Below are 25744 nucleotides of genomic sequence, written 5' to 3' on the forward strand. Positions count from 1 at the left end.
TCACCCAACCCAACCATTGCACAGAGAGTGCGACACACATCCTGGACGCACCCTCCTCTCTCCTCTATTGCAGCGTTTGTAACGGAGGCCCCCACCCCCGGCCAATACGCTACTGCGTCTGCACTCTGGTCCCTCCGCTGCAACTCTTGCAACCCTCCACTGCTTCCTCCATCAAGCAACAAAGCAGGATCTTGCAGCAAAAATGGACTCATACCCTTAAAACCCTTCAGCAGCTGTCCCGTCATATTTAGAATAAAACTCACTCCTCTCACACCTTTGGCCTACAAAGCTCCACATTGTCCAGTCCCGGCCTATCTTCCCAGACTCATCTCGGTCACTCTTCCCTTGGCATGTCACCTCTTGTCCCTCAACATACCGAGCTTCCCCACCTCAGAGCCTGCACACGTGTTCTTCTCTCTGCCCGGAATGCCAGCTCTACCACTCTTTGTTTGGGTAAACCCAGTCTTTTCAAAGTCAGAAGGCCTTGCCTTCCTTGGCACTTAGACCCGAAGTAGAATCCCTCCTGCCAATTCTTTGACATAACTCTTGACTTGTTTCCATAAAACCCCCATTACAGCTCGCCATTTACTCAGAGGCCAGTTTGCTTGTTGCCCGACCCCTGTAGAGAGGCAGCCAGTGTTCTCTTTCCGCAGCACCTCGAACAGTGCCTGGCACACACAGGAGCTCAACAGTAAGGGCAGAATGAATGCAGACCACGTAAGGCCTTCGTTTTCTGATTAGGAAGAACACGGATCCTGTCACCAGCATACACTGATGAGGCATACTTTGTGAGAATTTTCTTGCTGATAAATTTCTTACACAAGATGTGTTCCATTTAGGTCAAAGAAGTATCAAAAGAGAGAAATAGGTCCAAAAAATACTTAGGTGAAGAAGACAAAGAACTCTGAGTCAGAGATCCTGGGGGAAGCTGCGGTGTGCGTGGCACACCGAGCGCACTTGTTAAGGTCTGTTGTGTGATTACAGCTCAGGGCTGCTCGATTACCTAATTCGGCTCAGCCAAATGACCCGACACTGGGGAGCAAGAACCTCTCTTGGCTAGCCCCAGCGGCCAGGCACTCTTATTTCTAGAACACTTGTCCAAGTTCACACTGGGCATTGGGGGCAGGGGGTGGGATCCACCACAAGGAGGAATCCATTTGAATCCCAAATCTGGTCATGTGTCTGAGACAGTACCTGTTTTTCAGAAAGAAAAGACCAAGGATGACAAAGAGAGTGGGGGGTCATTTAGGGAAGAGCGGCGCTGTGAGAACAGAGCTGACAGGAGCACTGGCAGGCCTGGGGCTTGGTCTCGCTGGGGAAGTCGCCTCTCGGGGCCACAATTTCCTCATCTAGAAGGCGTGGTTTCCAAACTTCCCTTTTTAAATATTCACAATTTTAAAAAACCAAGCTATAATGTACATTTGCGTCTCCCCCACGGCAGCCCCCGAGTCACCTCTGTGGAAGGCAAAGCCTCCCACAGCTGGTGGCTCCAGCCAACCCTTCTGCCCTTCTGTGTTGTCGGTCTGCCTGACGGTCCCCGGTGCTCCCCTCTCTGGCCACAGGCACGAGGACAACGGGAGAAGCTTTCTCTTGCTCACGTGAGCCAACACTAAGATTTTCTGAACTTAGGAAAGATCCAGGATAGAAATGAACATTTACTGATGATTTATTACAAATTATGGTGAATATATATGGTATATCATAGAAATTTATGATAAATTTAAGTAGTGATTACGAACATGTCATATACTCTCACTTATAAATCCACTCAATTTTCCCCAAACGTCCAATTTTTCCAGTGAAAATCACTGGGCAGATCTAAATGCCTTGTATATGTTATTGGCAGAATTCATTCATGTAACTGTCTTTGCACAGATAATCAGGATAATCTCTAGACTCTTGCTATTCAAATGTGATCTTTGAACACACAGTGCAGGCATGACCTGGCAATTTGTTATAAATGCAGAATCCCAGGCCTCAGACCTATATTGACATTTTGGTTTTTGAGGGTATTTTCCCCCAAATACTTCTCTCTCTCTCTTACTGTCGTCACTAATGCTCTGTACTCAAATCCAGGTCAGGTTCTTTTTTAGAGAAAACGTGACATGTTACAGATAGGAAACTGTTTTGTGCTGTTGGTATAGACGTGCCAATAAAAATCAATCTATATGTTTGTTCTATTAAGGTGCATTTTTATGAGTGTTTTTTCTAGCTATATTTTACTGGTCAACATCATCAGCCTTTTTCTGCTACCTTCAAGAGCTGATCTTAATTATTCTGTATCTAAGATAAATCTCGTGCTTCCTAGAGTTATTTTAATAGTAGATATAATTTACGCGGTAGGAAGATTAAGTATATTTACTAAGGGAATATGGATTTTTATTTTTTAGACCAAAATTTCTACTTCCTGTTTAAGTGAGGTAGCAGACAGCATTACATCAATTTCAGAAATTTTATTACTAATAAAAATATGGTGTTAAAATTCCTAAATGAAGATGGGTGCAAAATTCGAGAACCGAAGTTTGGCACGGCCCACACCATTTCTACCACTACCGCTTAGGTGCTGGGTTCAGAGCAACCAGGATGGAAAACATCTACATGTATATCTGACACGTGACATCACTTTGGCTGATACGTTCCAAGCTGCCAAAGTACATGGACCCAGGAGTCATTTCCAGAGAAGATACAACCCTAATAGGCATCATCCCAAAATTAAACAAAATTATAAGAACAGAATTGGAAGGGAATTGCATTTGGAACCAGAGTTCCCAGGGTCTGGTCTTACATCTGACCCTGGTTAGTTCTGTGGCCTTGGATAATCTCTTAACATCTCTGGCCTCAGTTTCTGCATTTTGAAAAATATATTGGATTTGATGAACCCAGGAGCCATGGCCAGATCTGAAATACTATTGTGCCATCCAATTCCTTTACCGAAGCCCACGGGAGACACATTTTCATCCCTGATATGTTCCTACAGAGATTACAAAATTCCAAGGCTCGAGTGTCATGAGCTCCCCCAAATCTTATGAACATGACCTCAATTTGCCTTTTTCATTTAATCAGCATTCATATTATATTCACATGAATATTCAGGTTCATAGTGAATGCCATGAGCCAACAGCAGATGTGGGTGGAAAGCTGCAAGAAGATTCTCCACCCCAACCCCACCCCAATCGGGGCAATTCTTTTCCTTCGCCTCTATGTGTCTGCAAATTAAAAGGAGATTCTGGTGATAATGCTCTCTACACTGAAGGTAACTTCGAAGTAAATCGAAAGGACTGCAAAACAGCAATGGCTGGCCAACTGGGCACACTATCACAACTCACAAGCACCCCAGGGGTGGCCGACTGCCCTGACCATGAATGATGCAACAGTTCTGGGGACAGGGGCGGCCGACTGCCCGTGATGCCACAAATACAGTAGGCTATGGGTTCTCAGAAATTTCTGTATGCCTGTATGTCGTTGGTGCTGGTGAATCTGAACTAGAGTGTCTGCAGACGTGATATTAACTCTCCACTTAGCTGCAGGCTTCACTACTCCCTACTGCCCTCCCAGCTATTTCACCCATTTACACCACCAGCCTGGCTTCTGGCTTCTGGAAGCACTTATGCTTACTGGCCCAGTTCCCTCTCCTGATCGTCATTTATCCCACCATCACGCTTCTCTTTCATATTTCTGATTAACATTTAGCCTCACTGACTCACGAAGCTGGGACTGATTCACTGTAAACCTTCCCAGTGGGTGCCCTGTTAACCCCGCATGCAGCAGATCTAGCCCACCTTGGATTTGAACTCTGTCCTCCCTGTCGTCATTTCTCTGAAGTCTTCCTTGTGGATACAACATCCGATGATACTTTTACTCAGGCGTCCTTCTTAAGCCATTCAAATCTGTCTTCCCAAGTTGTTAATGACAACATCCAGTTTGTCTTCCTTAGTAGGGCTGATAAATACTTGTCTGTCACAACAGCCATTAAAACACCATCAAACGCAGTGCGCTCTGGTGAACCATGTCTGTGGAATTAACCGAGGTATGTATATTCCAAAACTAACTTGCATCTAGCTTGGGACACAATCTCTTACCTAATCAGGCACACACATTTTAGGACGGATGCACGAAGCTACCTCATGGACAACCTGATTTCCTCTCAAGCCCTCCTTTTGCATTCTGGCAACAGAGACCAAAGTAAGTCTACATGCATTTAACTGTGAGTCACCACTGAATGCAGTGATGGTGGTAAAGGCCCGCAGACCAATTCCTGAGCATCTCCTCCAGGCTGAGTGTGAACTACAGTCTCCAGAGCTATGACCCTCTGACAGTGGTGTGGTCTGAAGCGGGAAGCACACAGCAGAGCCCCTCCTCCCCCACGCAGGGCAGGCGTCAGCAATCGATCAATGGCTCAGAAAGAGGTTTGATTAATTGGTAATATTTGCCTGTGTTTTCAGGGAGGGGTAACATCTGTTCACCACTTCTTTTCTAGATTATAATGCAATCTGTCCAAAGAGTCCACGCTCCCGTCAATTTACAAGCATCTGAGATATCAGCTTGATGGGCAATTCCTGCTTATGTGCTGCAGGGAAGCCCCTAACAGACACACTCCATCCTCTCGGGGAGTCCCCACTCAGGGAAGGACGAGGAGAACACACACAGGCATGGAAACCCTCCCCGCCATGTTGACCATGCTAGTAGCTTTTCATTCATAATCAGGAACAGAGCACCACAGCCCTCCTGACGATCAATGTAAAACACAGTACAGAAGAGAAGGCCGAAGACAAACAGAACAGCTGACCACCTAGGAAATAACACAGGAAAAAGAAATGCACCTATGGACGATCTAAATAGGGCTCCAATTCCGGTCACAAACCAAGAACAGATTGCCAGAAAGAAGAAACAACCAGTGGAAAACAACAAAGAGGTCTTGGAAATACAAAATATTAAAGCCAACATCACCTGGATCAAGATGACACCAGACAAAAGGGTCAAGAAAGACACGGAACAAAAGTGCAAAGAGATGAATAAAATGGAGGAAAATAACGAAATGAGCATTGATCCAAGGAACTTGACATCCACCTAATAGAAATTCTGGAAAGAAAGGACAGGCAGAATGCAGAGGTTATAATTACGTAAACAGCAGGGGAAAAAACGTCCGGACTTGAGGTCCAGTGTCTTGAAAACCATTGTTTTCTGGGTTCTGGTTGTTTTATGCAGGAAGGCAAATCCGTTCCCCATGACTTTGTCTTGGTGGGCAGTGGAAGTTAGTTCCGTTCACCTTGAATGGTGCAGGTTTGGTGGCCTGGGATCCCAACAGTCTCCTTCTAGGAAGGCTGAGTCACACTATTTCCATAACAAATGAATTCTTCTGAAATTATAATGTTATAAAGGCTGGTTATTTAATTTTAGAACCAATCTGAAAGAGAGCATGGGAAGTTGACGGTTCCAGGATAGAATGTCATGCTATCCAGAGACCTTACCAATGGGACAAGTAGTGGTGTGCTGGTTGGGAACTGTGAGTGCAGGTGCCATGGGGGGCAACAGGGGAGAACTCTAATATCCTGACCTACCATGGTGGTGAGTCAAAGCATGACAGTCAGCAACAGATGTATCGAGAAACAGTGTAACACATACTACTAAAAGCTATCACGATAAACCAACAGCACTAAAACTAAAATGCTCCTAGCAGGGCTTGGGAATGAAGGGAGGGCAAAGCAAAGAAGCCGTGAAGTGAGCTGTATTTTTCATTTTCCTTCGTGTGACGTCACAGATCTTTTCAAGTTGATAAAGCAGAAGGAGAGGGATGAGTATGTCCTCTATAGCTCCAACTGTCCATTATGGTAGCCGCTGGCTACATGGGGCAAAGGAATGACCGAAATGTGGCTAAGGTGATGGAGGAACCAAATTATTTTTTATTTCATTGAGTTTTTACTAATTAAAATTTAAATTTGTAGCCACATGTGGCTAGTGGCTATTTCATTAGATAGCACAGATACAGATGTTTCCGTCATCATAGAAAGTTCTTTGGACAGGACTGGTCGAGAGTTTGGGAGACAATTATCAGAAGAATCAAAATGATTAAGAAGTGATTATGCATGACAAGTGCTTGGCACTGAGGCTGGGGGGAATGCAGGGAGGTTTTCCTCTCCATATCACACCTACCTAATGCTTTGACTCCTCATTACCTATATCATATCTTACTATGTGTCCAGAATGCTCATCTCAACCTATAATCAATCTCAATGGCCACAACAATCCATTCCTGAAGAATTTTTGTGATTTTTGGTTTGGAGTAAAAAAATCCTTTTATTTTTTTTTAATTGTATTTTAAAGATTTTATTCATTTATTTGTCAGAGAGAGAGAGGGAGAGCACAAGCAGGGGGAGCAGCAGGCAGAGGGAGAAGCAGGCTCCCCACTGAACAAGGAGCCTGATGCGGGACTCGATCCCAGGAGCCTGGAATCATGACCTGAGCTGAAGGCAGACACTTAACTGACTGGGTCACCCAGGCGTCCCTAAAAAATCTTTTTAGAGGGAAGACATTTGTTCTTAGAAATTCTAATAGTCCTATTTCACCTAAGTTGTTAATTTCTCTTTTCTACCTCACATCTGTGGCTTTGATAAAATGCGAAATTGTCGTAGTTCATAAAATTGAATTACTATTCATCACTCTGCAGGGCGCAGCTTTACTTCTTAAATACTCGATTCTTTGATTTCTGTGATCCTTAAGGAAAGTTCTATCTTTTCTCGACAGTAAAAGCAGGAACTTAGGAGAGAGAGAAGGACGGCATTTGTTGGTGGCATCCGAACATCTCCGTGTGAGGAGGAGCTGGCCGAACCATTTCCCATGGGGAGCAGGAGGTGGGCAGTGTGAGGGGCATGGGCACTTTTGAATTTACATTCTTTAGCATTTGACCTTCTTAACAAGGAGGCTATATTCCTTTTGTAATTAAATAAAACCAATAAAAGGTGGATTAAATATAATAAAACTAAATGTTTGGCACCAGCTTTGTAGGAAAACAAGACCAAAATCCCTGACAAGGCCTACAGAGCCCTTCATGATGGGCTCTAACCAGCACCCTCACCACTCATTCCCCTCTCATTGTCTGCACCCCGGTCTCACTCTGCTTCTTTGATCCCCAAGCATGCCACTCTCCCTCCTATCACCGGCTTTTGCAACATGCTGGGTTCCCTGCCTAAATTGCCTGAAGTGCAATTTTTGCCTTCAGGTCTCAGCGAAATACTACTTTTTCAGGGAATCTTCTGTGGCAGCTTGTATCTTCCAAAAGTGGCCCTAATATCTCCTATCCCATATCCTCTTCTGCAATGTGACCTTACCACTCCCTTCTCAAGAGAGGGAGTTGATTTCTCTGCCCCCTTGAGCCTGGGCAGACTTAGTGACATACTTGAACAATAGAATACAGCAGAATGCGGTATCTTCAGGATAGGCTCAAAAAGTCTCAAGAAGACCTGCAGCTTCCATACATATGGGTCTTCTGGAACACTCACTCTTGGAACCCAGTGCCCTGTTATAGGAAGTCCAAGTCACATGGAGAGACCGCATGCAGACGCTCTGGTTGACAGCGCCCTGCCAAGAGCCCTGTGAGGGAGCCATCTTGCATGTGTAGCCAGCTGATGACCGCGGCCCCAGCTGACGTCTGCCAGCAACTGCACGATAGACCCCAAGCAAGAACCACGCAAGTGAGCCCAGCCAACCCACAGAACCACGAAAGATATAATGACTGTTTTAGGTTCTGAGGGTTGTGTTTCAGAGCAATAGATATTCAGTCCATCTTCTCAAGAGGGCGAGGACCCTGCTTATTATACTCTCATGGACCCACCTTTCAAGAATAACTAATGGTAATAATACAAGCCCACTCTGAGCCAGGCACCTTATAAACACCATCTTATTCAGTCCTCACAAGAATCCTGTGCAGGAAAGCAGAATTTTGTTTTTCGATCCTTGAGTTACAGAAGCAAGGGAGGTTGAGAACACTGCCCCTCAGAACTCAGCTCGGATGTGAGCCCAGGGAGCCTTTTCATTGCCCTCAACAGGGTTCTAATTATATCTTATCTTTGTAATTATTTGGATTAATATCTCCTGCTCCTCAAAACCAAATCGTGAGCTCCACAGGGGTTGGGACCATGTCTGCTTTTGTTCATGGTGATCCCTAGTGTCCAAAAGTGCTCAATAAAATCAGTGAGTGAATCTCAGTGGCTTCTAGGGAGCTCATGTTCAGTGTGAAAGAGGAATAAAATGCCAATTACCTCATTATTCTTATGACACAGTACCCACTTTGTAGTTTAGAGGCGATTCTGAGTACAGATATAGTTCTTGGGGACACAGACTTCAGAGCAGGCAGATCTGGGTTCAAAATCCTGACTTGAGTAGTCTGTGACCTTGGCTAAAGTCATCATTTCTTCATCTATAAGGCTGGATAAATACCTGGCCGGTTGTTGAGAGGATGAAATGACACATGCAAAGCCCCTAAACAAGCCATTGGCACACCACCCCAGCAAACGGCCCCACTGTCAACATAACAAATAGAAAACTCTTCCAACTCGTGGTAGATATTAGGTCAGCTCAGATCAAACCCTGGCTCAGACATGAGCACCTACTGAATACGGGTCGAGAAACTGAGCCTGGGCTTTCTCACTCAGTGGGTGAGGCTCAGGGGAGCGATGCTGTTGACTACGTTCAAATTTGCATTCTATTGTTTCAACCCTTGATTAAAAATTCAATGCAAAGTATTCAATACACCAAATGAGGCCACGCGATGCACACCGCAAGCAGGACGACTCTCCCCATCCAGGCTCGACAGCCCCACCTCCACGCAGGTGGAGAGCATGGTCCCTAGGATGCAGGCCACCCAGCAGGGGAGGGACCCGACCCAGGCCCAGACTCCCCGGCCACACGTACCCTGAGACGGAGGGGGTGAGCATTTGGGGCTTAGAGGCTTTCTTTCCCACTGTTCAGAAGCTGTAGCTGCTGCAAGCAGAGACCAACACTTGCAACGGCTCAGGTAACAGGATCCACCGGACAAGCAGATGCCTCGGGATCTACCCCATGGACAGGTCCTCCACACGACCGCTGGCAACCTGGCACGCCGCTCTGCTGGCCTGCTGCCTGTGGGACGTCTGTCCCCACTGCACTGACGGGCGTTCGCCATAGTCTGTGCATCGGGGGCGGCGCACTGCCCGTGTGCACAGCGCGAGTCACGTGCGCGTTAGTCAAACTAAAGGGCATTACTGGTATTCACAGTAGGAGACTCATGTGGGGGTCCCCCCATTGAAGGAATGTGGATGATGGAGCGAGCCGGTGTGTCACCCCGCTATCGCCACAATTTATGAACTCGGGAGCATGACTCACTTTCGTTCGACCGGTGGCGTTAGACTAAGGCCCCCACAGGTTCAATTCAGAGCGGACCAGCTCGTCCCTTATGAAGAAAACTGCTTACAAAGGTCGTAAATCCTAACCTTGGCCCTAGGCCACGTGACGACTGGTTCCATTTCAGCGTGAGTGCGAACAGAAGAGAGTAAGCCGCTCCGTGCGCCGCGAACGCGCTCCGGTTGGAGCCGTCGTCTTGACCGGGGGGTGGGGCCTGCCTGGGGGGCGAGGCACACACGGAACAGGGCGGCTTTGGGGCAACTCCTCAACAAGCGTGCCTCCTTCTCCCCATCACGCGGCTAATTCCTTTGAAAAGATGGGTCAAAAGAAGGCTGATCTTTTTTTATTGGGGGAAGGTGGGGCAAATTCGGGGCTGCGTGCTACCAGACTTTGTGACACGGGGCAGCGCGTTCTGCCCTTCTCGCCTGCAGCTCCTGCCTCTGGGCCACCGTCAGACGCAGTCGTCTCAGACTCCTGCTCTCAGGTTGCTGGTGCTGCACCTGTAACAGCTGCAGCAAATCTCAGGTGCCTCGCTCTCGCTCGTTCAAGCCACATCTTCGACAACGCCTGCCAGGACTGGAAGCGTGGCACTGGTTCCAATTTCATTACATTTAAAAAGTCATTTTTTATTATTTCTGGTTTTAAGCTGAATATTGCTATATATTTGCCAGCTAAGTTCGAGGATTGCTAACATTAGTCTGAATTAGACATTATTTTCTCATTCTATGAAACTACTTTTAATTCTTCGCTATTTTCCCTTCTCTTTTTTCTGTGTAGAGTTCCCACCTGAGCTCAGAGCCAGAGCTACCGGCCGGCTGTGTGCTGGGGTGTGCAGGGAACTGTGCTGTTAGTCAAGTAACAGGTTTAACTTCCTAACTGGAATTACATTTAGCCGAGAGCCAGCGCAGATGCACACCTTAACTTGGGCATACTATTAGAATGCAAATGACAAGAGCGGAGCAGGGAAAGTGTTTTTAGAGAGGGTATTCAGGAGTCTGGGCAGAAATAAATGAAATGTATCAGCCTGAGCATCTTCCTGTGAGGACGTTACGTAGCAGATTCCTCATACTTAATCTGCTCCCAAGCCTGAGCCACAGAGAAGAAAATGGACAGATCAAGAAGGGTTGCTGAAGACCTAGCTCTTACTCTTCCGAAATCTGAAAGCAAGTTGGGTTTGGGAGAAGCTGTAATTAGGCTGCAGTGTCCGGTATCTTTTCAAATATAGCACGAAGTGTCACTGATTTAGAAAATAAAGGCTTGGCTTAACATCGCAGCTGGTCGAGGACAGCTACGAGCACCCCAGCCCCTCTCCCTGCCTCCGTCGCCCGCTCCGCAGTTGGCAGCACTGCTACCACGACAGTGTGGACCCAAAGCCGAGAAAGGCGTCGGGGTTTGAGGAACCAGCAGTCAGCTGCCCTTGGGCAAAGTCGGGGACACCTTCCTCGAGACAAACCTGTTACCGCCAGACAAGCAACTCACTTCTGCCAAAGCTGTTCAACTACCGGCTACGCTGAAGAGGAGAATATCATTAACCAGAAATTTTGAAAGTTAAACTTCCATGAAATGCAGGTACTGATATTGGAGAAATATCATAAAACATCTTTTTAATGTGAACACTACTTCATACAATGAAAAACTATTTACAGTGTGTTGCTTCCAGACTGGTTGCCGTTACATGGCACGGCGACCCAGCGAGCGTCCTCAGCGGGGAGCTTCAGTCCGACTGCACGTTCTCCTTGTACTCGATGGCTCGCCGAGGCCCCCGGGGACTCGGGGCATCTGTCCACTTACATTCTCCCTAGTGATTATGGCTCAGCAGGCACGCCACCGGAATCATCTAGAACCCAGAGACTCTGGCAAGCATCTATAAGCAAAATGTGTAGGTTAGGTTTCTCTCCAATAAATACTACTTGAACAATACAATCCATTTCCGTCTCAAGAAACTGTTTTCGGTCAGGGAAAACATTTTTTTCTCAATGGAACTAGAGCGAACAGTCTTGTTGTTCACACTGGAACTGAATGATGTCTTTGTATACAAATATAGCATATTTTGGCCAGGAATATAACTTCTTGTTAAAGAGTTTATTTGCCTTCACACGCAGAATTGCTACATACATTCACAGTTTTAATAGACTGTAATTAGCTATTCCAGTTGTGCTTTAAAATCCCAAATATTATTTTCATTAGTGAGTGCAAAGCAAATGTCCCATCTGACTACATTGGTCCTAGAGTTATAAACTCCATAATGGTTTCCAGAAAATTCCTTCAATCTCCAGTTTCATCATTTGCTTTTTCAGGTATGACTTCCAAGCTCCGGCGCGGCTTCTGAACGTCAGCATTTTCTGTGCCTGGTTTATTCAGCCCACATGAAAGAGCAGCATAATGGATTTGTTTCAGGTTCTCCAAAGTCTCGTTCTTAGCGTATTTCAAAAGATCCGCTTGTCCCTGTAACAAGACATGCAATTAAATGTTAGGTGTGACATGACTTCTTGCTGCAGTTTGACAATATAGGTCTTCCACTGAAACAGAGATATTTTGAGGCTGCAAGAGGGCATATTATTTGATACTGGCTCTGCATCCGAATATGTCAATTTCAATAAAAAACCAGTTTGCTTCCCCAGTTTTCCACACCAAACTCCAAGAGTGTGCTGCCTCTTCCGGCTTTTCTATTTATCAGTCTGAATAGAATTCTATGTGTGTGGACCCCTGCTGTCTACCCTGGCTGGAATTATCACTTTTGCTTGTTTGGCCCATCTTGGTTTTTCCCTTTTAAGAATTGCTTTATTTTTGCTTTGCATTCTGAAATAAGTATAAATTCACAGAAGGACGCAAATATAGTACAGAGAGGTCTTAGATACTTTTTCCCGAATTTCTCCCAGTGGTTACATCTTCCATAACTATAGTCCAATATCCACAAACCAGGCAGCTGACACAGGCACGAGGCACGTGTATAGCTCTGGGTCGCTTCGTCCTGTGGGGAGATTCGTGCAGCCACCACTGCGACCAACACGCAGAACTAATCTGCCACCACAAAGATCTCCCTGGCACCATGACGCTACAGTCACCCCCACCCGCACCCCCCCTCCCTGCAGCCCCTTGACAACCCTGAGTGTGTTCTCCATTTATAAAGATGGGCTTTGGAAGCAAGCTTTGGCAGACAAGCACACGGCAGGTTTTCACTGACTACTTGCTAAAGAAGGAAGGAAGGGATTCTTTACTTTGGATACACTTTCTTGGCCAAATTTTAATTTCTTTTATAGGGCGTGGCCATCAATTTGACATATATGCGTCTGACCACATATAGGTCCAAACACAATGGGACAGACCGAAGCACAGTCACTGGGAGTCTGGAATTTGAGCTGATGATGGGTCAATGCAGACCCTGCCAGCCTCATCACTCTTGACATTTTGACCAGAGCATTCTTTTGCTGGCTGGGTGGGTGAGCGGGCAGCGGTCTTGTGCATCTTAGGCCGGTTGGCAGCGCCCTGGCTTTTATCCACTAGAGACCAGAAGCACACCCTCAGCAGACAGCCGCGATGTCTGCAGATGTGGTCAAATATCCCTGGGGGCTGAAACTGCCCATATATCAGCCAATCACGAAGATTACCGGTTAGGAGAGGTGATGTGGTGTTCCACGGTAAGTTCCAACGTTCCTGTTTTGGTCTTTTGTTCTATTTTTCCTTCCTATCTTTAATTGCCTTCCATTAATAGTCTTTCTACTTAGTCTATTACGTAACTTCCCTTCTTATTTTTCTTGTTTCTTGTTTGCTATTTTTACCCCTCCCCCAGGCTCTAAATTTATTCTGTCATTCTCTTTATCATCCCTCCATAGTTTAGCTTTTTCTTTGTCATACTTACAGTCTTGATACTATCCCTTCTTCCTCCCTTTCTGTTTTTTGTTTTTTTTTTCAACTGCCTCCCAATGTGCATCTCCACGAAAGTACTCCTGCACAACAAGAGCTGGGGGCCAGCTGCCCAGGGTAACAGGTAAGGACTTAGCTTGGCAGGCAACTGGACTATAATCAAATCTCAAGTCTCTGGTGAGACCAAATTGCAATGTAATTTTAAGCCACTCGGAGGCCAGAATCCACGGAATGGTTTGCTGTTTACCACTTACTGTTCATGATTTTCCTGCTTTACAAAGACCTTTAATTAGTCACTATAAATAGATGTTCCACTGCTTAGTTTAATTGAAGGGGCTTCATTTCTTATTCATTCTTACTAGTCACTGGATTCATATACTGAAATTTTACAAGTGGTAAGGTCTTTGTATATAAATATAGCATATTGCACCAAAAATATAATTTCTTGTTAAAGAGTTTATTTGCCCTCACATGTGGGATTGCTACATACATTTATGGTTAATAAATTGTAACTAGATATTCCATTTGTGCTTTAAAATTCCAAACATTATTTTTTAAAATTAATAACTTTATTTTTTAGAGCAGTTTCAGGTTCACAGCAAAACTGAGCAGTAAGTACAGAGATTTCCCATATGCCCCCAACCACACAACAGGCACGACCACCTCCACACCACTGACATCCTGCCCCACGTGGTACGTCCATTTGTTATAACCGATGAGCCTACGCTGCACGTCGTTATCACTCCAAGTCCATAGTTTACATCAGGGCTCACTCTTGATGGTGTACAGCCTATGGGTTTGGACAAACATATAGTGACATGTATCCAGCATTACAGTACACACAGGGTAAGTTTCACTGCCCTAGAAATCCTCTGTGCCCCACCGATTCATTCCTCCCTTCCGCCTAATCCCTGACAACCGCTGATCTTTTTATTAACTCAATAGTTTTGCCTTTTCCAGAATGTCATACAGTATGTAGCCTTTTCAGATGGGCTTCTTTCCCTTAGTAATACGCACTTAACTTTCCTCCATGTCTTTTACGGCTTGATAGCTCATTTGTTTTTAATGCTGGATGGACCACAGTTTCTTTATTCATTCACCTACTGAGGGACACCCCAGTTACAACCAAGTTTTGGCAATTATGAATACAGCTGCTATAAGCATCCACGAGCAGAATTTTGTGTGGCGTAAGTTTTCAATTCATTTTGGTGGGTACCGAAAGGAGCATGATTGACACATCATACAGGAAGAGTATGTTTCGCTTTGTAGGAAACTGCCATACTGTCTTCCACAATGGCCGGGCTGTTCTGCATCCCACCAGCAATGAATGAGAGTTCCTGTGGCTCCACGACCTCGCCAGCATTTGATACTGTTAATGCTTTAGATTTTGGTCATTCTAATAGGTAAACACTGATGTCTCATTTTTGTTTTAATTCACAATTCTCTAACTTTGAACGACTTTTCACATGCCCACTTGCCATCTGCATATCTGCCTTTGTAAAGTGTCTGCTCAGGTCTTTTGCCCATTTTTAAATCAGATTGTTCATTTTCTTATTGTTGAATTTTAAGAGTTCTTTGTATATTCTGGGCAACAGTTCTTCATCAGTTGTGTTTTTTACAAATATTTTCTCCCAGTACATGGCTTTTCTTCTTGTTCTCTTGTTTTTTGCAGAGCAGAGATTTTTAATTTTAATAAAGTCTGGTCTTACAAAGTCTTTCTTTTATGCATTGTGCTGTTGGTGTTATATCTAAAAAGTCACCACTGTACCCAAGGTCATCTAAGTTTTCTCCTATGTTATCTTCCAGGAGTTTTATAGTTTCCATTTTACATTTAAGTCCATAATCTACTTTAAGTTAATTTTTGTGCAGGGTGTAAGTCTATGTCTCTCTCTCTCTATATATATATTTTTTTTCTTTTTTTGCATGTGGATGTTCAGTGGTTTCAGCACCATTGTTTAAAAGAGTATCTTTGCTCCATTGTATTGCCTTTGCCCCTCAGTCAAAAATCAGTTGACTGTATTTATGTGGGTCTATTTCTGAGCTCTCTTCTGTTCCACTGATCTGATTGTCTACTCTTCCAGCAATATGACACTGTCTCGACTACTGGAGCCTTATAGTAAATCCCAAAGCAGTGTCAGTCCTCAGACTTTGCTCTCCTTTAATACTGTGTTGGTTATTCTGGGTCTTCTGCATCTCCATATAAACTTTAGAATCAGTGTGTCCATAGCCACAAAATAATCTGATAGAATTTTGATTGGGATTGCGTTGAATCTATAGCTCAAGTTTGAAAGAAACAACACCTTGAAAATACCGAGGCTTCATAACCATGAACAGGAGATGTCTCTGCATTTGTTCATTTATCCATTGATATATTTCTTCAGAGTCTTGTAGTTTTCCTAATATAGACCTTGCACATATTTTGTTAGATTTATACCTAAGTACTTCATTTTTGGAGGTGCTAATATAACCGGCATTATGTTTTTAATGTCAAATTACCTTTGTTCATTGTTATTATCTAGGAAAGTGATGAACTTCTATGCATTAATCTGTATCTTGCAACCTTGCTATAATTGTTTCTTAGCTCCAAAGGTTTTTTTTTTTTTGTCAATTCTTTTGGAATTTCTACATAGATAATCATGTCATCTGTGAACAAAGACAGTTTTACTTCTTCCTTCCCAACGTACACCTTTTATTTCTCTTTCTTATCTTATTGCATTTGCTAGGACTTCTGGTACACTGTTGAAAAACAGTGGAGTCAGGGGATATTCTTGCCTTGTTCCAGATCTTAGTGGCTTGAGGTCTCATTAAGTATGAAGCTAGTTATAGGTCTTTTTAGATGTTCTTTATCAACTTGAGGAAGTTCTTCTCTACTTCTAGTTTGCTGAGAGGTGGGGTTTTTTTTAAATCATGAATGGGCATTGGATTTTGTCAAATGCTTTTTTTCACATCTACTGAGATGATCATATGATTTTTCTTCTTTAGCCTGCTGATGTCATGGATTACATTAATTTATTTTCAATTGTTATACCAACCCTGCATACCTGGAATAAATCTCACTTGGACATAGTGTATAATTCTTTTTATACATTGCTGGATTCAACTTTTTAATATTTTCTTGAGAATTTCTGCATCTATGTTTATAAGAGATACTGATCTGTAGTTTTCTTTTCTTGTAATGTCTTTGTCTGGTTTTGGTATTAGGGTAATGTTGGCCACATAGAAGGTATCAGAAAGTATTCCCTCTGCCTCTATTTTCTGGAAGAGATTGTAAAAAAAACTGGTATAATTTCATCCTTAAATGTTTGATAGAATTCACCAGTCAACCCATGTGAGCTGGTGCTTTCTGTTTTAAAAGGTTATAATTGTTCATTCAACTTCTTTAATAGAGATAGGTCTATTCAAATTGTCTATTTCTTTTTGTGTGAGTTTTGGTAGATTGTGCCTTTCAAGAAATTGGTCCATTTCATCTAAGTTATCAAATTTGTGGGAATAGAGCTGTTCATCATATTACTTTGTTGTCCTTTTAATACCCATGGGATCTGTAGTGACATCCCTTCTTTCATTTCTGATATTAGTAATATGTGTCCTCTTTTTGTTTTTCCTTCCTAGTTAGCCTGGCTAGAGACTCACTGATTTTAATGATCTTTTTAAAGAGCCAGTTTTTAGTCTTGTTGATTTTCTCTATCAATTTCCTGAGTTCAATTTCATTGATTTCTGCTCTCATATTTTCATTAATAAAAATTAGTGGGTCTACATTCAAAATGCTTATTTGGCATGTCCTCTTAGACTTCACTGTCCGAAACTCAGTTCCTGATACTCTACCAATTTCTCTAACCAGCTCCTCTTAGGTTAAGACACCTCAGTTCTCTCAGTGACTTAGACCAAAGGCCCCAGTACCAACTTTTGAGTTCTCTCCTTTTCCTGCATCCCTCACCCCACTTGTCAGCAGCCTCCATTGCCACTATCATCAACACATATATACACATATACAGGTTCTCAGCACTTCTTCCCGCCCTCATTGCCACCACCGCAGCCTGACCCATCATCACCTTTCCCTGAGTTTACGACAATGCCCTTCCGACTGGCCATCCTGCTTCTCTTTTCTCAACATGACAACCAGAGAGATACAATTACATGCAGTCAGAACACATCTCCCCTCCAGAGTCCTTTCCCACAGCCCTCTATGTCCTGCCCCTGAGCTGTCCTCACCCCCCTGATTGCCCCACCTTGTTCACTCAGCCACTGTGATACTGGGCCCTGAAGTGCTCCTCAGACATAGCAGATTGTCTCTGGCCCGGCCTCAAGGTGCTTCAGTCAGCATTCCCTGTGCAGGGCAGGCTCTTGCCCAAAAAGGCACACAGTTGACTCTCTCACTTCCTTCAGGCCTTGACTCCCTGACCACCTTTCCAAAATGAAAACTGCCATCTCCTGCTCACAGCTCTCCTTGCCCCTTCCTGGCCTTCCTTTCTCCGTAATACACACCACCAGCTGACGTTCTCTGTTGCTGTTTACTGTCTGTCTCTCCATTAAATGTGAGCTCCACGAGAACAGGGTTTTTTAATGTCTTCAGACCACTGTTGAGCCTTCCCCCCTTTAGGCCTAGAACAGCACCGGCATACAACATGGGCAGAGACTAAGTGAATATAATGAGAATAAAACGTGAACGTCTCCTCTTTCATCTTCACAGCTGCCTCCCCAAAGATGTGCTGCACCCTTTCCTCTGCATTTATATATATTATGAATAGTATTTTACTTTACTTTTACAGAAGTGGAATCAAACAAACTATCAAATTCTTCCATTTCCTTTTGTTCACCAAAAATCATGTCTGGGCAATCTTTCCATGTCAGCCTGTATGGATCTGCCACAGGACGACGGAGCTCTTAAATACAAGAATTCCTAGAGGGTACAGGATAATTAATGGGTAATAACAGAATTCTTTATCTGGTTGAATCTTCTGTTCCCCCAGTTCTGGCAGGTCATTACCGTATCTTGGACAGACAAGGGGTTTGGCCGCTAGCCTGGGGAGACACAAAGGACCCCTACAGGCCATAAGCCCGGGCTGGGGAGCTTCTGAGCTTTATCCATATTACTTGTACTTTGTTCTGTGCATCTAAAACCGCGTGCCTGATGTGTCTCGGGATTGCGGCATCCAGCGGGAGTAAAGAACAATTCTGAAAGAGGTGATGATGGTGTTTGCTGTAGCAGTGTTCACATCTCATTGCTTCGAAAGACTGCAAAAGAGCAAAGGCTATTTAAAACACGGCCGCCCACTGACACAGGGTATCTGGGTTTGAAGACTCCTACGAAACTGGCTTCACAAGGTTTCCAGTTGAGAAACTCAAACCCTATTTGGTTTCACACATTCTGTTTTGAATTTCATAACTTATTCTATTCAGTTTTCATCATGAAAGAGTTATAACAACCTTAGGTCAAAATATTTAAGGTTCCTATTTAGACTCAGAACATAATCTTTAAAAGACTGAGCTAAGGGGAGGGTTGGATCCCAGCGGCTCTTGCTGAAGAGTCTGTCCTAACTCTGTTCCTTCTGGCCTGGCCGGAGATGGGGTCAGAGGCTGGAGCAGCCAGGGAAGGAATGACGATGGCAGATACCGGACAGACAGAAGAGCCAGCATCTCAGCCATACTCAACACTCGGCCAATCACCAAACTTTCTGTCTGACCACAAAACATGTCCTAGCTTTTCATGTATGTTAAAAATACTTCCAGGCACATCTGTTAGTGCTGCATAGTTTTTGAATCTAAAATTAACAATCACAATTCACTGCTTATATTTAGACCTAGAGCTAAAACAATAGAGATTCTATACTTCAGTCATTTTTTTTTTCAAAGCTTTTTCTATCCAACTATCTATTAGAGAAGAACAGAGTTGCCTTCCTACTGAGGTGAGTGAACCAGAATGGCCACAAAGACTCCCCCAACCTCTGCCACCAAACCATGCAACGGCCACGTGGCTGAGAGCTGGAGCGGGCAAAGATGGCCACCTGCCTCTCCCTGGAAGTTAGCAGACACGTTTCTTTCAAATTACAAGCAGTGGGAGGGAAGAGAAAAAAGAGGACACTCATACCATTTTGGGAGTCTGAAGGAGGCATAAAGGTAGTCGAATATTTTTTTAATTTAATGCAGATAAGAACGTAAGTTATCAGTGTCTGGTTTGACCTCAGCATGTCTGGGGCCCACACTGACTTTTGGGTTGTTCTGGGGCTAAAATCCCCAACCTGAGAAGGTTCGCCTGGATGGTAATGGACTAGGCTGCCTCCTCCCTCTTCCTTATCCGCTCAGGAACACAGAGGAACACAGCAGCTTCTAGGTAACCTCACTGATATCTTCTGCTCCCCCAAGAGACAAAGCTAACTCTGGGACAAAGAGACGGGGGCAGACACCTAGAGAGCACCAAGGCCCAGCGGGAAGATAGGCTGCCACCCCGCGTGAGCCTAGTACCAACCCGCAAGCTGGGCCCTTACTCAGCAATTTCCTATGCACTTGTCCTTATTTTTCCGGTCACCCTGTAAGTTTTCAAGAGGCCTCCCGTCCCCTCCGTCAGCATCGCTCTGAGAAGACGGCACGGGGGTCTAGGGCTCTTCTGCTGCCTCTCACCGTGGCATCTTCTGCAACCCAAACCAGAGAATCGGAATTGCAAAACCCTAACACAGTCTCATGACCAGGAAACATTTATGGGGAACAGAATGACTGCTGTGTGCCAGGCATTGTATTAAGCCCTTCACCAAGATTATCTCATATGTGTCTCTCAATTCCGCCAGAGGGACTCTTCCTACCCCACTTTCACACATGAGGAAACAGAGTTTAGCAAGATTAAGGGCTTTGCAGCACCTACACAGCAAATGACACTTAAAAACACGCAACTTCTTCTCCGTGTGTTCTGTTTTCTTTTTGGGGTTAACTAAACCACTGGGCCCAAACGACAGAGCTGAGTCTCACATGTGGCATGTGACACTTTCAGGCAAGCCACGTGGAGCGTCCACCACTGTCTCTCACGTCCTCAGTACGTCACCAATGGTGCAGACAACTCTCTCTTCCTGGCCTTAAACACAGGCACATAAATACAGCTTTCCTTCCGTATTTGCTGAATGAGAGGGAGTGGGCACCACCATGGTGGGGCTGTGGGGATCGTGGCTCCTGGTTCTAAGTCGCCTCATTACACCGTGACAGCTCCCGTGAGAGGCCTGTGTGCAGCACGTTCATCCGAGGTACAGAAGGCCTTCCTCCCCCTGAAGTCTCAATAAGCCTGGCACTTGAAAACAGATCCCCTGACCACCAGTCACCTAAAGTTAGAGCAACAGAGCACAGTGGCATGTGCTTCTCTGTAGGACATTAAATTCATTTTAAATGTTTCCGGATTTTTTCTGTCCTTTTGGCTTCCACTACGTTCATTCACATGTTTGAAGGGAGTGGAATGTGAACTGTATGTAACCTCATCTCTCTGCAGCAGGAAGACTCTGCTGAGGAGCCCCCAAAGGGCTCCTGGGTGCTACCCGGGTGGGTGAGGGGCTCTGAGAGTGTGAGGATAGTTCTGGAAACATGGCTCCTAACCCTTGGTCTTTCCCTTAATCCAAAGAGACGTTCCAGTTGTATGATGCAGTGTCTGGCTCACACAGGCACGGTGGGTGGATCCTGAGACTCTCCTTTCCCCTCGATCCCCTCGCCCTTGCCAATATTTTGGCTATGTCATCACATTGCCAGCTGTTCCTCAATTTCACAATGGTGGTGCTCAAAGGTTTCTACAAAGTTTAATTTAAATTTTTAAATATAAGATACAGATTAAATTCAGAACAGGTATCTCTCACCTCAGAAACAAGTTTACATTTCACTCAACAAAAATGGTGGGTGCGGGTCTCCCAGGAGCTCCGAGGCAGCACCGTGGAGGAGGAGTGGTGTCTGGGTTGGGCCCGACTGACGGGCAGGAAAGGATTTCAGCAGCCCAAGGTTGTGGAGGATGCTGCTGTCCACGCGTGACTCCATGACTCCAACAAATGATGCCTTTGGGGCCTAACCATGGCTTAGTAGCATGATTTCTACACTACCAAGCTTTCTGAGCTCCAACCGTGGTGACTTCTCCCTCTGATGATGGGGATGGCCACGGGAAGGGCTAAACTTCACACTGGTGGTGAGCGCCGGCCCCCTGCCCGGGGAGAGGACCTCGCCTGACACAGAGCCGGTACCTCGGGCGGCAGAGGTGGGGTGAGGGTTTCAGGAGCTGCCACGGGAGGCTCCAGATGGTGGAAGTGAGCCAGGACTGAAGCACAGAGACAGGAGGTCAAGAGAGTGTTCCAGGCCGCAGGACCAGGACCAGAGGGGAGGGTGGTGCACCTGCTGTGCAGACAGAGCGAGGGGACGTTGAGGGATGAGCGGGGCCAGGACATGAGCATGAAAGCTGCTGAAACACTAGTAAGAACGGCACGCACAAGCACTTCCTTCGCGCCATTACTCTTTTAAGCACAACTTTTGCGTAATTAAACATTAGCTGAGAGATCACAAATCCCTCATTAGTGGGATCCGATGTCTGAGGTTTTACTGTGTTTTAAATGGACCAGGAAGTACAGCCTGCCTAAGGACAAACACTGCTGCAGTCTGGTTTTCTGAGCTGTGCTGATGTCTCCACACGCTAAACAGAGGAATGGCTTTCAGCCAATTATAGATTTTCAGGAAAACAGGCAGCATCTCCTGTAATACATAAAATAACTCAAGGATATTACCACCAGTAAAGAAAAGGAGTTGTACAAAGATCAGCACAGTAATTTTCGGAAAAGAAACAAATGTTAGTCTTCAGGTCTTCAAGGTAAGCCCTGCGCCTCAGGTAAAACGAAATCAAGATTAACGTCTCACCAGGTGCAAAGACCGTCTGGTTTAATTATTTATTTTTGGCAGAAGTCTTACGTTCCTAAAGAGAACAAATCTCTAATTGCTTTCAGGGTTTAGTTTTTAGTCTTACTTCTGAGGGTGGAGCGGCACAGAGCAGGGAGAGCTGGCTTGGCAGCAATCCATCTGGAAAACATCTTGGATTGTAATAAGCTTCATTTGAGTTTAGGCTATGACACAGGTGCTAGAAAATCCAGCATCATTTTGGCCTGTATTCACAGTAAGATGGTTTTCAGACTATGAACAGAATCGTCCTGACGCATTCCGCCCCAGGGTGGTGAGTGCCCTGTGCGCCCCAAGTAGGAGGATAGTTCTGGCCACCCTGTCTTATGAAGGACGCTGACAAACCAGAGCCACCAGAAAGCCAAGGAACCCAGGGAGGAGGGGACCAGATGCCACCTCATCCTGGAAGCTGCACAGGCTGAGCGTGTCTGAACTGAATCGGGGAGGTCTAAGAGCAGCTAATGAGAGTTCTCAAAGGTATAAAGGGATGTTGAGGAAGAGGGACTAGAATAATTCTGTGCTGCTTTGAGTGAGTGTATCACTGTAACCAGTGGGAAGAAGTGAAGCTACAGGGAGATAAAATTCTATCTATTGTTTGGTGGAACATAACTAAAATTGCATGACGGTGGAGGAGGCTGGCAATCTAGTGGAAGCAGCAGGAAGGTGGATTTGAGGACCCCACGGTGTTGTGTGGCCAAGCCTCCACCCTTCTAAGGGAAAATGCGTCATTCGCGGGTTCTGCCACTGTAGGACGCTATCTGCAACGACAGCTGCCTGTCATTGCTTCCATCCCTGTCCAGGCATGCCCCTCCATCAACTAGGAGGTGGAGTCCACTTCCCCCTTCCTTGAATCTGGGCTGGCCTTGATTTGCTTTGGTCAATTAAACATGGAGGAAGTGGTGGGACGAAGCCTGGCAGCTTCCCCTTTTGTTTTCTTGGAATCTCACAGCCATATAAGGAAGCTGGGGCTGGACTACTGAATGATGACAGACCATGTGGAGAGAGGGAGAGAGATAGAGAGAAGAGAGACACCTAGCCATTCCGGCCATCCCTGGTGAGATGCCAGCCATGTGAGTGGAGCCTTCGTGGATATTCCAGGCCCAGCTGATCTCCCTGCTGAACCAAGCCTCACAGGTGGTCCTAGTCAACACCAGAGGGAGCAGAAAAACCACCCAGCTGAGCTCAGCGAGTCCACAGAGTCATGCGAAATAAGATGGCGTTGTTTTAAGCTGCGAGTTTTGGCCTGGTGTGTTACACAGGAACAGAAAAACTGAGATAGCCAGTCAAGGTGGCCGTATTTTGTGTTTTGTGACAGTGCCTTTCTGAGCACAGTGGGTTGAAGCAGGTAGAGAACCTGATCCAAGGAGAACTTAATACAAGAGGAGGCTTACAACTTAAGGTTGGCTGGTCTGGGTGTGATATGAAAGGATAGGCTGAGCCGATCAGATTTCCTTTCTTTGGAATTTGAACTAGGAAATACAAGTAGATTGAGGACTTGGAATAAAAACCTATAAGGTATAGTCAGGACCAAAGCAAGACAAGACCAAATCACAGAGTGGCAGAAACCACAAGTGAGCAGGAAGAGCTGCTGGCAGCGGGAGGAGGACAGAGCGGATGACCACGGGCCCCCAGAGAAGAGCTTCCCCGGGTGCTGCCGGGCTTCCGACGGCCCTTCACTCCTGTGAGGCTGGACCACTGCTTCTGGTCTCAGGGCTCCCTGTCCTCTCACGGTCCCTTCTGTGAGCCAGCATCACTCACCTCTCCTCTGTGAGCTGGCTTCAGGAGTTCGGCTTCTTGTCACCAAGAGACCCACTAAAACAGGGCTCTTCTACCATGAGATTCTACCATTTTGGGAATGGTAATAAATAGAAACAATGAAAATGATCACCAGTTCAGTGAATATTTTAGCAAATGGAAAATAAAGGGAGAGGAACATCTTGATTAAGCTGGTGGGTGGAAAGATGTATTAACAGAATTTCCTTCCCACATTCTTGATGAACAAAAAGTAAAATTGGCAAATACACACACACACACACACACACACACACACACACACAACACAAGCAGCAAACAAACAAAAGGGTATGACACAATTAATCAACTTCTAAAACTCACAGAATTCACAGTGGCAATTCATAAAAATTGTGAGAATTCTAAGAGCCAGTCAAATTGGAAAGACACAAACTGATTGTCCTTCTCTTTCACTTCTCTTTGATGGAGCAGAAGAGACGACGGGACAGAGGGTGGGATGAAAGAGGTGACACGAGACAAGTGAGGAACAGGGCTGACGCACAAGGAGAAAGCTGGACATGAAAATTAAACAATGGTGTTCAGACAATGTGACACAGCGAGCCCTGAGGGAAGAGACACAAACGGGGGTCCGGCCCCTATCTAGGGGTTCCAGGCTGCGGTGCGGGAAGGCAGAGCCCAAGCAGAGCCCAAGCAGAGCCCAGTGGCCCCACCGAGCCAAGGAAACAGAGTCTGGAGTTCAGGGAGGGGATCTTAAACAATCACTGTGAATATCTACGTCCAAGAAGATGGAGGATATGGTGGCACAAAGGCGGGAGAAGCGGGAGGCTGGGCAGGATTGATGGCTGAGGGGACGCTGTGGAAGATACAGCACTATTGCTTGAAGATGCAGAACTAACAGAAACTATTACAAAAGGAAGAAAGAAAAAAAGACCTAAAAAGAAATGAATAGCGGATCTGTCACTTCTGGGAAGATACCAAGCAGTATATACGTATAAATGCAGTTACAGAAGGCGGAGAGAAAGGGTAAGACAGAAAAAAAGATTTAAAGAAAAACAGGCAAAAAATTTTCCAAATTTGATGGCAACTATAAATCCACATGTAGAAGAATCTCAACAAATCCTAAGCAGAAGAAATATGAAGAAAACCAGACGAAAGCCCATCATAATTCTTTTAAAAAGCTGAAAACAAACAAACAAAAAGATGGTCCACGTCTGACACGCTTCCTAGGCTGGCTAAACCGACAACAGCAAATGTTGGCATGGATGTGGGACAGTTAGAATGCTCCCAACACTGCTGGGGGGACACTACACGGGCCAGTATGGAAAGCCGTTTGGCAATTTCTTATAAAGTCGGACATACCCTGAACCATATGACCCAGCAACTGCACTCATAGGTATTCATCCAAGAAAATAAGCACATGTCCGCACAAACGCCTGCATGGGAATGGTCGCTGCAGCTTTATTCACAATAGCCAGAAACTGGAAACACGCCAGACGCCCATCAGCTCGTGAGTGTGCGGACAGGGTCGCGCAGCCAGCACACGGAACGCTGATCATCAATAGCCAGGAACAGACTGCGGAAACACCCTCCACCTGCGTGACTATCCGAGCATTATGCTAAATGAGGGAAGCGAAATGAATGGCTGAACAATCCTTACTGTGAGAGATGTTTATTTCCTTTAACCAGAAATTCATTTCGCCTCTTTATGGTTTACTTTTCTTCTGTTAAATTAAGTAACACTTGGTACTTTTTAAAAAAACTTAAAAAGAGCAATTCTAGTAGGATTCCGTCTGCTAGCGTACCTTATTTCATAATATCTGAGACACTAGCGCTTGTCGGGGGTCCCATTAAGAAC

General features: G+C 45.3%; 1 protein-coding gene across 6 annotated transcripts in view; it reads right to left on the reverse strand.

Annotated features, from left to right (window-relative positions):
• Positions 1-10958: 10958 nt before the first annotated feature.
• Positions 10959-25744, reverse strand: part of PLCL2 (phospholipase C like 2) — a 185877-nt gene continuing 171091 nt past the window's right edge. For 3 of the 6 annotated variants that reach the window (XM_087870176.1, XM_087870177.1, XM_045791686.2), the window contains one exon: positions 12464-18471. In XM_087870176.1, coding sequence (XP_087726302.1) covers positions 18280-18471 — 192 coding nt within the window. In that variant the 3' untranslated portion in view covers positions 12464-18279. Of the gene's footprint in view, positions 11821-12463; positions 18472-25744 lie in introns of those variants that run through there. The other 3 variants (XM_045791687.2, XR_006778476.2, XR_006778477.2) reach the window with 3 other exon arrangements.

Source organism: Ursus americanus, chromosome 20 (genome assembly GCF_024610735.1).
Source record: "Ursus americanus isolate L20-20 chromosome 20, mUrsAme1.1.p, whole genome shotgun sequence".
Lineage (NCBI taxonomy): Eukaryota > Metazoa > Chordata > Mammalia > Carnivora > Ursidae > Ursus > Ursus americanus.